Source organism: Stegodyphus dumicola, chromosome X2, assembly GCF_044657685.1.
Source record: "Stegodyphus dumicola isolate Sdum_Otavi_A_Nest chromosome X2, ASM4465768v1".
Classification (NCBI taxonomy): domain Eukaryota; kingdom Metazoa; phylum Arthropoda; class Arachnida; order Araneae; family Eresidae; genus Stegodyphus; species Stegodyphus dumicola.
In genome coordinates this window covers 144,606,158-144,620,097 of record NC_140781.1, presented here as the reverse complement: position 1 = coordinate 144,620,097, position 13,940 = coordinate 144,606,158, and the positions used below count along the sequence as shown (strand labels likewise).

The window sequence follows — 13,940 nt, the reverse complement described above, 5'->3', positions numbered from 1 at the left end:
CCCACTGCCGATACCATCAGCCCAAGTAGACTATAGCCCTCCCCCCCCCTTGGTCCAACTATGTAAACAGTCTTTCCTCGGGTTCTGGGACCCCCAAGCTCAAAATTATTTTTCTCCAGAGTATGTTGTCATGCTATATTATCAAGCAAGCATTTGACCCCAGGGTTACTTTATGAATATAACTAAACAATGGCGAATCTGTTTCATATATAAATTTATGCATATAACTAAAAAATGCATGTTGAACACCAGAATAATAATGCAGGCATTGGATAACATTGTTGATTGTTTTATCTTACTTTCAGTGACAGGGAACTTGGATAGTTTGCCCTGGCCTTTATCAGCAGTTGAACAGGGTGCAGCTTCCATCTGTTACTTCATGTATAGTGTAAGTACTGGCTAGTTTGCCTTAGAAAGTCTTCCATGATGGCATCCTCTGCTTTGCCTAACATGCTGCTTAAGTGCTTTGCTGTAATTTAATGATCCAGGCTGGGCCTACTTTTTACAGAATTTTATGAGAGTGTAGGAAGTAAAGAAAAGCATTTGAATTTAAGCTAGTAATTAACTTATTTTTATAAGCTGTGCTGATATTCTAAACGCGAAAAAAATTTTGCAGAGTTGTATTAAGCTCCTGTATTGATTTCCTGTATTCTGTATCTTCTCTGTGTAAAAATATAAAATAAGTAAATTCTTAGTTACAGATCACAGTTTGTAGTATAATTCTTTTTTCCCTCCTTTAGTTTGCAGATATTGGTGCAGATTTAGTTTATGGATCATATGTATCAAATGGCAATCTAGAGGACAGGAAAGCATGTAAGTTTCAGAATACATTTTAAAATATAGATCAGTTAAATGTTTAATGTGCACTTACAACTGATGGCATTTTTTTCATTAAAAACTTAGATATATACATGATCAGATTCTAGTTAGTTATACAGTTGTGCAACATTTTATCTCAAAATATATTCAGTTTCAGACTGAGCTGTGGCTAGTCTGAAAATCAGTAAGTTAGAGTTTTGGAGCAAATATCGTTTGAAAGATAATGTTACGAAATGCCTAGCAGCGGTAAGATGGCTTCCCCACAAAACAGGTTCTGGGCTGCGAGATTTGGCACAAAATCACCCATTTGGTGACATAATTGGCAATATGCCATAGACAGAGCGAGAACATTCTGGAACGCATTCTTAGTGGGTTTCCTCGAGAATGTTTTTGAAGATAGGTTAAAAGCTATATATACCCTGCCTGTACATAGAGAGAGTAGTATGTTGAGTTCAGAGATTAGCTTGAGAGTGACCGAACAGAGTTAGGAGCTATACTTTAGTGCTTTGCAGTGAAGCTGTTCTCACTGTTGTAGGCCGAAGGCTGTGTTGCTGATTGTTTCAGCGTATTTATCATAGTTTTTTGACAACTATAAATGTGTCTTTGGAACTCTCCTGTACGGGCGAATAAATTGTGTTTTGATTCTTTATCAAGTGTTGTCATCAGTCACTCCAAATTCATGAACCCATGGACAATTTTTTCTATTCTATCTGAGAGTGCAAACAATGACATTCGGGGGTTATTAGTTTGTTCATGTAAAGCAAAGGTATGGAGCAAAAAATCCACCAAAATAAATAAATAAAAAGTTTCAACACATCTTCACTGTCCAATCATAACTCATGCTAATTTTCATAGCTCTGGGCCAATCTTTCCGTATATACATGCTCTTTCTCGCACACACATACACACCCATACAAACAAACATACATTAGATACATTCCTCAAAAGTCAGATTGTTTAAAATCCTGTCTTTAATTTGCACAGTATTTCTCTATTTGCACAATTCCTGATATGCATTTGCTTAGCTACTTTTCTAATGCCTTTTGTTAACTAATTTCTTTCAAACTCTATTTTTAATTTTGAATTGGTCTCATTCCTTACTTGCATTTTATATTTTGTTCCTTAATGAGATATTTTGCTATAAAAGTTTTATTACCTGCTTAATATGATAATATATTTTATAATTTAGCAGTACTTTAATTTTTTGTAGGTTTTAGTTATAGAAAATTTCTGTTTTCTGTATTTTAGGTGTTGCTGACCTTTTTGTAGCATTCTTCAGATTTATTTTTAGACTAGATAATGCAAGGTTGCATAAACCTTATGTTTTCTTCATATTTATTGCTAATGCAAGTATTATGGATGAAGAAATTTTATCTCGTGCCAAAAGATTTGTTATGGTAAGGAGGTAAATTAAAGGTATTAAAATTATTTTTAATTACAGTTGTAAAAATCATTTTTTTATTAAAACAAATAAAAGTAAAATTTTTATTTTATGTATCACAGTGAATTTTTTAAAACTCAGACTTTTTGTTCCTACAGTCACCCCTGGTGTCATTCCTCATACTGTCTAAGATCTGTATACTGGCAGTCTCGCCTCTGAAGGTATATAATCACAAGACTGGGGTTCCTGTAATTAGTGGGAGTGGGGTAAAGCTCAGAACTGTATAAATTTGGTTGGGTGACTAGTGAGTTGTAATCAAAAGCTCAGACAGGTAGGTGCAATTTGATGACCATTTATCAACCTCCAGATTTATAGGCTCACCTTCACACCCTTTGTGGTGTGTCTGAAAGATTATTAAGTCTTCTGCCCTGTGTGAGGGTTAGGGATGTTGCGGCAAGTGAAATAAAATTACTTGCCTCAGGGGAACTTGTTTAGTGCAAGCTTATTCCCCCTCCCAAATACATAGTAGAGAGAATGGGGTGAGCATGTGTAGTGAGTAAGCTTAAAATGTTGCTGCATGTGCAACAATCATTTTATAGTCTTCATAAATATCTTCATTACAATTTAATTTAAAAATAGTCACTTTTTTTGATTCACTAAGTAAGTTCTGTATTTACAGAGCATTTAATGCCTTGTTTTCTAGAATAATTTAAGTTCATATTTGTTCTCTGAATTTTAAGATCTTGAGAACAAGTTCTATATAATTAAAATATCTGTGAGGAAAATCTTTTAAAGCACAAGGCATTACATACAAAGTGAAAGGAAATCTTATTGCTCAATAAAATTAGCCAAATTGCTAAGAGGCATAACTTGTAGTAATTCATATTTGTATGACAGCTTTCAATTTGTTCAGCAGTTTTCCTATAGATCATCAAATGTTGATAATATCTCAAAACATAGCAACTTTTTTATACATTTCTAACTAGTGTAGCGAAACTGCTTAATCCTATGCTTAACGACCTGCTACAACAAGGCTTCAGTGCTAAAAATCATTGCCTTTTCTGTTACAGCATGTACCAAATAAACACAAATGAATGTGGATATCAGAGAAATGTAACTTTTATTTAACTGTGCCTTGCAGTTTTAACATAAGGTTTACTAAAAAACTGTTGCTGCCAGACCCACGTAATAACTTAAATGAGAATTTAGCATCACAGTGCACAGAATTTAGCACTAAAAATTTTTACCTAAATATGACTATGTAACCACCTCTCATCCTCTCATCATCATGTTAACTAGTTGTAGAAATCTTGTTACTATCTACTATTCCTCATTCATTCAAACTCTCCTAATAAGCAGCTAGGACAGGAAATTTTTCCCGCTTTTATCTTGTGTGTAAATTAATAATTGATCATTAGTGATTTTAATCCTAAATTTAGTTACTATCCATTTTATTTTCAGACAAATATTCAAGTCTCTCAATGAAATCAACAGTCCTAAAGAATCACCATATTTATCTTCTAAGAGTTTTTCTGTTTCATGTTTACATGCAACCAGTTTGTTAGGTACTTGTATAGTACACTGCTAAAAAAAAAAAAAAAAATGGGACAGTCCTATATCTCCCGATCTACTGGGCCGATTGACAAAATTCAAATTGTGTTCTTCATGTCTCGAAAGCGCGACTTAGGATATATATCAGTTTTATATATAGCACTATTCTAACATAGGTATTTTGACACAAAATCGGACTTTTTCTGAAATAACATACCAATTTTTTTACATATTTCGATTCTAAGACTCAAATTACGCCTAAATATGAAATTTTGTAAAATTTGGAGCGAAATTTACGGAGAAATTCACAGATTTATATCGGCACTTTTTTGTCAGTTTGCGCCAAGAATAGTTCACTTGGCGAACTTCTTAATATATGGCAACCTAGTTTCCTTTCCTGTGAGCGGAAAAAAAGTCACCATCGTTCCTTTTTTCCAAATAATATTCTTTATATTATATTTTTAATTATAACTTATTATTTTAAGTAATTTTTTCTTTTTCGAATTTCATTTTAATTGTTTAAGTTGCATGTTATTTTTTTCGAATAACTATTTTAAAAACTTCTACTTCCTATTCGAACTGCGTAAATAAAGGTGCAGCATTTATTTTTTTTCAAATAGTTTTCTTTATATATATTTTTTGTCATAGTTTTTATTTTAGGTACTTTTTAAATTCTTAACTTTTATTTTAATTGTTTGTGTTGCATTGTCTCTTCAGATAATTGTTTTAAAATTTTCTATTTATTCCTTCGAATTAAGCATTTTAAATATATTTATTAATATAAATTTTCCAGAATTTGATTTTATTTATTTGAATTGCGTTTCTTTCGGAGGAATACTTTGTAACCCAGACTACGATGCGTTTGAAAACTGCATATATTAAAAGAGAAAATACAGTAAAGCACAGTTAACACGCCTTTCAATGTTCCGTTCAGAAAAGATATATATAAATAAGAGAGACATTTAACTTAGGATTGCGACATTTTAACTTAGGATGACTTGCAGACACTGCTTTAAACAGTTTTATCATTGTGCCCATAGCTTTACACAATTTTATCCTACATTTGGCTTCTTAAATGTTATTCATATTTTAGTCAAATATTTTATTTTTGAAATCGTAAAAATCAAATATCATAAGATTAAAAAGTTTTTGAATTAAAAAAAAAAAAAAAAAAATACAAATACTAAATTTTACCGTAAAATGTATTTTTTCTTCTCTTTTTCTTCAGGCATTCTACTTTATTCTTGCTCTTTTTCTTCATTCTACTTTATTCTTGCTCTTTTTCTTTAGGCATTCCGCAAGTATATTAAAAAATATCCAATTTTCGAAATATCTTGATATTTCTGACAATCATTTTAAATAAAGTTATCGCCTTCCATTTCATAAAGGCCCACAAACGGCCGAGCGGTAAAGTCGCTGAACACTGATAGTTCACTCCGGGGTTCGAATCCTGGTAAACAGGCTGGTTGCATGGGCGTTTTCGTGGATTTTCTCATGTGTACCGTGTATGCCAGCTGATTTCCCTTAGAAAGTTCTTCACAAAGGCATCCTTCCTTTTAGGCAGATAGCCCTGCTTTGACGTAACTTAATAATTCAATTCAATCCATTTCATCAATATTTGGTCGGAGCTTTTATCAGTCTTTAGAGGCTAAACATTTTGAAGGTATGAGATGAAAGGAAAGACTGGTTTCATCAAGAGGTTTTGGTTTATTTAATTATGACAAAGCACACTAGGGCTATCTGCCTAAGGGGAGGGATGCCTTCGTGTAGGACTTTCTAAGGGGAACTGACTGGCATACACGTTGCACATGGGAAAAACCACGAAAATGCCCAAGCAGCCAGCCCGTTCACGGGATTCGGACCTCGGACAGAACTACCAGCGTTCAGTGACTTTGTCGCTCGGCCGCTGTTTCATCAGGAGGGAAAAAAAAACATCTTTAGGTGACATCCACATACATCACTGGATAAACTCCTGAATCTTCAAATAATTCGAATGAGAAAATCATGGGATTCTCCATTTATGATACGATATGATGTTCTATAACGTAATTTAAATTTATACAACCATATAGTCTAAACCATATTGTCTTTTCTGTTAACCACAAGCTCAATTAATGGTATTTGCTGGTGTACACATCCAAGTGCTTTTTATTTTTGAACACCTAAATTCATTGAAGTATCCTGAAAGTATCTTCAAAAGCATCCAACTTTTTGAAACATCTTGGTATGTCTGAGAGCCAAATTTCCCTGCAAATTTTTGCTTACTTTTCTCCCTAATTTTCTTCTTTCCTTCTACAGTTATTTTCAGTGCACACACAAGAAAATTAAGATTTTTCGATTGCTAGACTTCCATATATTTTGCTTTCTTGTCAATTTTTTAAAGTATCAATTACATGAGTTGCGTTTCAGCTGAAGACAGCTTTTCATTTTCTAGTCATTTTAACTATAAATAAAAAAAAGCAAAGTCCAAAGGATAAATATTTTAATTAAAAGATTTTTGTTAAATGACAAAGAAATAAAACAGTCCAGCAGGGTTAATTCTGTACCACCGAGTAACCTGATTCTTATATCAGCTGAAACAATCTAAATCATATTAAAGATCATGTTTTTTTATACAATCTATAACGCGAGAGAAAAATTAGCTTCTTAAAACATTCTTTCTAAGAGGATTAATATAAAAGATTATATTTATATATATATTTTTAAAGCTGGGACTTGAACCAAACTGTAAAATTTTTAAAGTTTAATTTACATGGTGGTTATAATTAAAGTTCCAATTTGAAATGGTCATAAAAGGAAAACTACCGTACCAAATGTTATCAAACTTGGGAATCGTGTAAAGGAGGTTATGAGAATTTATTTTCAGCGAGGAAAAAAATAGTTAAAAAAACTCATCACCAGGGGGAAAATGACGCTGTATACAAGATTCTTAAATGAAATAAGACACGAAAACATCTGTTTAAAATGTGTTTAATATTTTCCGAAACGTATTACAAAGCATGTTCAATGTAGCGTCTAGCATTTTCCGAAAGCAAGTTAAATCCTGTTACTGCATTCTCAACAGCAGCTCTTAGCATATCGGGAGGAATGTTACGGACATGTCAGTGTTTAACATTTTTCATTTCTGCCAAATTGTTTAGATTATCACCATAAACAGTGCTTTTGAGAAAATCCCATAGCTAAAAGTCACAGAGGTTGAGATCTGGTGGGAAGAGGGGAAGTGTTGGCCTATAAGACGTTCATTCGTGAAATGTTGCCTAAGTAACTGTGCGACACACGTGAGGTGGGGCCCAGCCGTGCATAAAAATCGTAGTATCTAAAATGCCACGTTACTGCACTTCATGTATCACGAAACATTTTAACATTGACTCTAAATGAGCTGCAATCACAGTAGTCCAGCTGTCGACTGTTCTTCAGAGAAAAATGGTTCAGTTATAAAACTAACTGTCATTCCACACCAAACGGTGTGGAATGACTGCTATGCAATCGAATGCAGTAGGAGAATGCAATGGAACTAGATAGATAACATGAGGGATTTTTTGGCCCAAATCGATTAAAAGCGTTTTGAATCAGTATCTTCATGTTTTAGGGCCGAATTCAGGCTTCAAAAATTACAAATTAGCGATCTGTAAGAAAACGATTTCCAGATTGTACGCACTTTAGCGAGTGATTTGCGATCTCACATTTTCTAATCGCTAATTCGTGGTTTTCACGGACGAATTTCTCACTTACACGGATGGCGCACTCGACGTTTATTGAATTTAACGCCTTTAAAATGGTAATTTTCTTACTTCAAAATTTCTTAAGGGTATGCAACATATTAAACCCGTGTAACAAAAGGTTAAGTTAGATTCCGACCCATATTTCGTTTAAAAATATTGCATACAGCGCCATTTTCCCCCTGGTGGTGAGGTTTGGAACTTCCCTTTTTTCGCGGAAAATAAATTCCTATGATCTCTTTTACACGATTACCAGGTTTGATAACATTTGATCCAGTAGTTTTTGTTTTATGACCGTTTCAATGTGGAACTTTAATTATAAACACCCTGTATATTATTAAATTTTAATTGAAGCTATGCGTTATATGTATACCATGCGTAAGATTTCCGCTTTTATAGAAAAAATAAAGAATCGAAGCAAATATACTTAGGATAATGGAACAAAACTGAAAAAAATTCCCCTCCCTCCGAAAATAAAATATTGAAACTTCGACCTTTAATTTATTGGATTATCGAAATATTCAATATGACCTATCTTCTAAGTCCTAGTTCCGACAACAATTCCGTCAAAAATTCCGAATTACTTAAGCTGATGTAAAAGATTTAGTATATATTCACTGTATGTTAGTAAAGTAATCTGAGTGTAATAAAAATAGATTATAGACGCCATTATCTTTTTGTCTGACTGCACAACATGTAATGGAAGAGAAGGCTTGTAGAGATCTGTTTTTGATATGCCTCTAAAAGTAGATGTCATACTCCTTTTGTCTCTTCAATATCAAAAAACTTTCCTTTGAGAGGCAACTTTAGTTTTTGGGAAAGAAAAAAAATCACAAGAAGACAAATTTGAAAAACATGCAGGACGATTGAGTACACATACTTATTTTCGGAACACAAGCGGTTCTCCGATTGGTTATTGAATAATGAAAAGATGCATTATCATGCAATACAAAACATTTGGAATACGTTGTCTGACTGAAAACGTAAGATTAAAAGTCATCTGCTTAATTCACAACCATTTACAAGTCAACTAATGGGGCAATTGCAGAATCGTTTTGATCCTGAGCTTCTAAGACAAACCTTATATCACTGGATTTAAACACTTCTTTAATCTTCCGAGAACGTTCCATCTTTAGCTCATATTCCAAGAATATTAAGTGAATACAATTATTGCAAAAGAAAATGAGTATTCATTTGCACTACGGCTTGGTAGTTCTGGTTTTTATGTCTAAGTATACAACAATATTTTAAATATTTACAAATAAAATATTAAATTGGAGATTTAATTGGAGCCTCACCAGTTGCCTAGCATTTGAAGATTGTTAAATACTAACTGTTTGTTGCGAAGTCTAACCCAGGGTTTTGCATAGTTGGTTTTCGTAGTTTTCTAGGTTCTCTTTACAAAGGTTCTCTATGAAAGCATCTTAACCAAATAGCTCCCACATTCTTTCTATGTTCAAATAACCAACTAACCTAGTTTAAGTGCGATTTTCAAATGAAGTTACTAGCAAAACCCGAATACTCATTAAAAATCATGTAGCTTGCCAATCAGGAGTAACATGAAAGATACGGCGCCAATAATTGAATTGCTGTTACGGTACGCTGTTTCTAAATTTAGATGGTCATTCCTTAATTAAATAGCCCACTAGCGGCCGAGCGGTAAAGACGCTGAGCACTGGTAGTTCGGTCGGAAGTTCGAATCCTGCGAACGGGCTGGCTGCATGGGCGTTTTAGTGGTTTTCCCCATGTGTAACGTGTATACGAGCCAGTTTACCTTAGAAAGTCCTCCACGAAGGCATCCCTCCCTTTTGGCAGATAGCCCTCGTGTGCTTTGCCATAATTAAATAATCCAATCCAATCCTTAATTAAATATAATTGATTTGTAACTTCTACTAGAGCTGACGGTAAAAATTGAAGTGCAAATAAATAATATCATGTGCAATCTTGATTAATATAAATTAAAAATTTTGCATAGAAAAATATTTGCATTCAGACAGAAAGTTTTTTGAAATATTTGCAATTACTTTATAAGAAGGATTTATTAATAACCGTAATAATTACTTATTATATTACTGATGATTAGGATTCAGTTCTTGACAATTACATTCTAAATTAGAATTTTAAGGATATAATGAAAATAAGCTACGCACAAAAATACATTTTTACAGATTAAATTGACATTAAATACAAAAATACAGAATGTTGGGTGTCGTTTATATAATTATTCTTGCTTGTCCACAGAATCTGCTGACTTATCCAGCCATTAAGTAGCTGCAGATCATTTCTACATAACCATTGAACTTCCATTAATTCAATCTCTACAGGGTTGTATGTTTATATCATAATTTGACTTTTATAAAAATGATTATTCAAAATCTTATATTTCTATAAAAATATACTATGCTTTAAAAATATGGATGATAGTATCTGCCGCTCTTTCAGCCACTTCAAAAGCAACAGTTTGTTTAGAAATAAATTATGCAGTTAATGTCATAAAATATTTTCATTAAATTCAAATAAACATTAAACGAAAATTCTCAGTTTTAGACAATTCGATTTAAACGAAGTAAAGTAGCAGATGATAAAACGCCGAAGGTAAAAATTTACTCTTAGAAAAACGTACTCTTATTTTTTTAAAAAAAGGATGAAAGAGAGAAATTTTAAAAAATTGTTAAAAATTTGAATAATATCATCTATAATTTAAAAAATAGATTTTCATATAGTATTAATAAATATTTATTAAGTCTTATTGTGGGAAAAAATTTCATATAATTAATTCTCCGTAAAATTTTACTTGAAATTTAAGGTTAAAAATAGCTGTGGCAATTCAGTGTAACAAAAATCCATAGACCACATTTGGCGTTATTATCGCTCAAAAAAAAGATGCCAAATTTCAAAACGCGAAAATATGTAAATTCGTGTATATCTTAGAAAATTTTGAATAAAAAAGTCTAATTTTTTGCAGATATGCTTAAAAATATACCTACTTTATGACGATGGTAAAAATTTTATAGGTTATAATTCAAAATTTTTTTCGAAAAATTTATAAAAATTATTTAAAAATAGAAATTTAAAAAATAAAATACAAAAAATGGGTAAATTTTATTTGGAATGAACCTAAATTTCGAAATGTGAGAGAAAAAATAAAAAAAGTTTAGTAAAAAAAGAGATATTAATAAATATTTGCCGAATTCAATTAACATTGAGGAGCTAAAATTTTGAGAGCTAATATTTTAAAAACTACTCGTACGATTTTTACAAAACTTGGTATTCTGGCATAATTTGAGCCGTAGAATCGAAATATGGAAAAAAATTGGTACGTTATTTCAGAAAAAGTCCGATTTTGTGTCAAAATACCTATGTTAGAAAAGTGCTATATATAAATCTAATATATATCCTAAGTCGCGCTTTCGAGACATGAAAAACGCAGTTTGAATTTTGTCAATCGGCCCAGTAGAACGGGAGATATAGCACTGTCCCATTTTTTTTTTTTTTTTGAGCAGTGTACGTGTGTAAATTTATGATCATGAAAGAATGCTGCCACTAACTTGCAACTAACAGTTTGTCACCCACTGACTGGTATCTCAAAATAAGAACAGCAGTTGTTGGTTTATAGTGAGTAAAATATATGAATGAAATGCATGTGTTCTGTTTGTTGTGTTGCCAGCAAGTGATGGTAAACCTACTGTACCTTCTCATTTGCCTTTAATTTTTTTTAAATTAACATATCTATTGACTCTGTTTTACAGGGAAAAAAGTTTTTTTTGCAGAATTCATCAGCCTTTTTCTTTATTTTTTCACTATACTACCTGTTTGCTTTTGGAGGAAAAATATCTTTCCAGGACTGTTAGTGTATCTGCAGTCTGTCTATTTTTGAGTAAATTTTCTTTATGATTTATTTTCCACAAATGATTAAATGCACATTGCTAATTTATGTACCCCAGCATCACAAAAATATTTGCTCAGGCAAAAGGGATCGTCAAGTGGGTAAGTTTCAGAAATCCTGTGGTAGATTATAATATACTTGTTTCTTTTTATCTATTTCTTCTTAATTCTTATCTAATGGCCCTGCAAGCATATTTAATATAAATTTATATTACGATAAATTGCTTTAATATTTCAAAAATAGTAACTAGATTTTTTTGGGGGGGGGGGTCTTGAGGATATGAAAACAAGATTCATATTTCTTAGAATTTCATTTGATAGTCTTTTTAAAATACTTACTGTTGGCTGTAATTTAATTCTGCATTATAAAAGCATACTTTAAACCATGCATAAATTTAAAAAAAAAAAAATTATTTAAGTAAAATATTTTGTGTTTTTTCTTTGTTTTGGCACTTTAAATTAGTTTTGTGAAAAGTCTTCTTTTCATGTTGCAGGTTGAACCATTATGTTTTACAGTGGAGAAAAGAGATTATATTATTTGGTGCAATATACCAAATGCCAGGTAAATTTTTTGTTAGAAAGTCTTCCCATTAATTATGGCTTTATCATGTAGTAAAAATACATCTGGTTTTGATGAATTAAAAAATAAATAAAGAAAGAATTTAAGTGCAAGTATATGTTTGTCATAAGTTTGTTATAGTAAAGCAGTAGATCGTTATTTGCTTATGAGAAAGGATATTTTGAAGAACTTTCTAACAGAAACAGTCTTTTATTTAAATTACAGATAAAAAAAAAAAAAAGAGATACAAAATTACAGATAAAAAAAAAATCATGCTCTTAGTTTGAAAACCTCTTAGGAACTGAATCCAGTACAAATTATCTATGTTCTTAGACTTAGGGAGCCCATCTTAATGTTATAGCTTTATTCTCCCAATAATGGAAATGTTAAAACTTATTCTTTATGTTTGGCTAAATTATTGTCTCCAGACAGCAGTGTAGCTTGCCACTGTTTCACTGTAAACTCCATTTAAATTTTAACCCTCGAAGGTAAAACTTATTTCAGAGGCAAGTTGAAAATGATCATTTATAAAATTTGATTATCAGCATTTTTCTGCAAAATGCAATTTAACTTTTTTTTTACAATATTCATTAACATTTCAGTTACAGTACAGACAAAATCAGCATTATACACAAAGACTGAGAAAAATGGTTTTACATCTTTTCTGAAACTTGTTCTTAACTCATCTTTTTAATCCATGTTCATTAAAATATATCATTTTTGTGTGATTTATAATGACAAATAAGGTCTTCAGCTTGTAATTTTAAAATGGTTTGGAAAATATAGTATTGGTTCTATTTATTCAGAAGGAATTTATACTTCCAAACCCCTGTATAATTATTCTAGAAAATTGTTAAGTATAAACTTTCTGCTTACCAAAGGCAAATTTCCTGGGGAAAAAAAAATATGGTAACATTTCAAAACTTTATAAAGCTAGATTGCCAAAATATGTATGTGTTCAAATTTAAGAGAATAAAAATCTCTCCCACCCACGAATTTCTCAAAAAAGCAAAATTAACCAACATAATTTAATAAAATTTGGTAAATATACAAAGTAATACAAGACGGTAGTTTTTGCCATACAACAGTGAAAGTACCCGCTTATGATTACGTGTAATGCTTATGACAGTAGAAATGTACAAAACCAGCATTGCAAGATATTGCCTTATAGACACATGAGATATGTCCTTGTACAACTACACCCACTTCTGTACCTCTTAGTTTTCCTGGATGATTTGTAGAAGTGGTTGGTGAATTGCAGTTGTCTTCCCAAATGTATTCCAGACATGTTTATTTGGACTCTGGTCAGAAGACATTGCTGCCCAATCAATTTTGCCAATTATCATCACACTGACAATTGATATTCATCCTCCAGTTAAGCTCTATGTGAGTAAGCATTATCATCCATAAAAAAGAGCCAAAAGTCAACTGCACTTTTGAAAAGTTGCATTTAGAGCTTTGTGATCTCCTTTCTATGCCGATCAGCAGTTAGGGAACCTCTAATAAACCTCTAAATCGGTGTGCAGCCACTGGACATGATGCCTGTCCAGATCTTGACACCTCTGTAGTCATAGTGGTCCCTTCTAACATCAGACAATAGTCTGATGTTAGAAGAATGGTAGTTAGTTGCAGGCTCGTTCTGGATGAAAGTATATAATGAATCATTGTCTAAGCTGAATGTAGTCTTGTCATTGAAGAAAATTTAGGGCCAATGAAGGTGCATCTAAGACTGATATTTTTTGCACCATGCCAGATTCATTCTCTTGTATGAGAGAATAATTGGGACACAATTAGGGAGTCTTCTAGCTAAAAGGCCCTCTCTCATGAAAATTTCAGAAAATCTTAATCTTTCAAACTAAAGTTCCAGTAGCAGAAAACTTGTAAAATAGCTATGTGGCTGTAGCAATCATCTGGCACTTGGCTGAAGTGTTAAATACATATGTTCATCATAATGTTCTTTACCAGTTTTCTGTATATAGATCTGTGTCTCTGAAACTATTTTCAGTAAGTGCAGATGACACTAGGC

General features: G+C 32.1%; 1 protein-coding gene across 2 annotated transcripts in view; it reads left to right on the top strand.

The window, feature by feature from the left end:
- LOC118203988 (DNA (cytosine-5)-methyltransferase 3B-like) overlaps positions 1-13,940 on the top strand; it is a 192,173-nt gene that overhangs the window by 136,250 nt on the left and 41,983 nt on the right. For both annotated transcript variants that reach the window (XM_085809070.1, XM_085809069.1), the window contains 3 exons: positions 741-813; positions 2,068-2,216; positions 11,850-11,917. In XM_085809070.1, the coding sequence (XP_085665196.1) occupies positions 741-813; positions 2,068-2,216; positions 11,850-11,917 (290 nt within the window). The remainder of the gene's footprint in view (positions 1-740; positions 814-2,067; positions 2,217-11,849; positions 11,918-13,940) is intronic.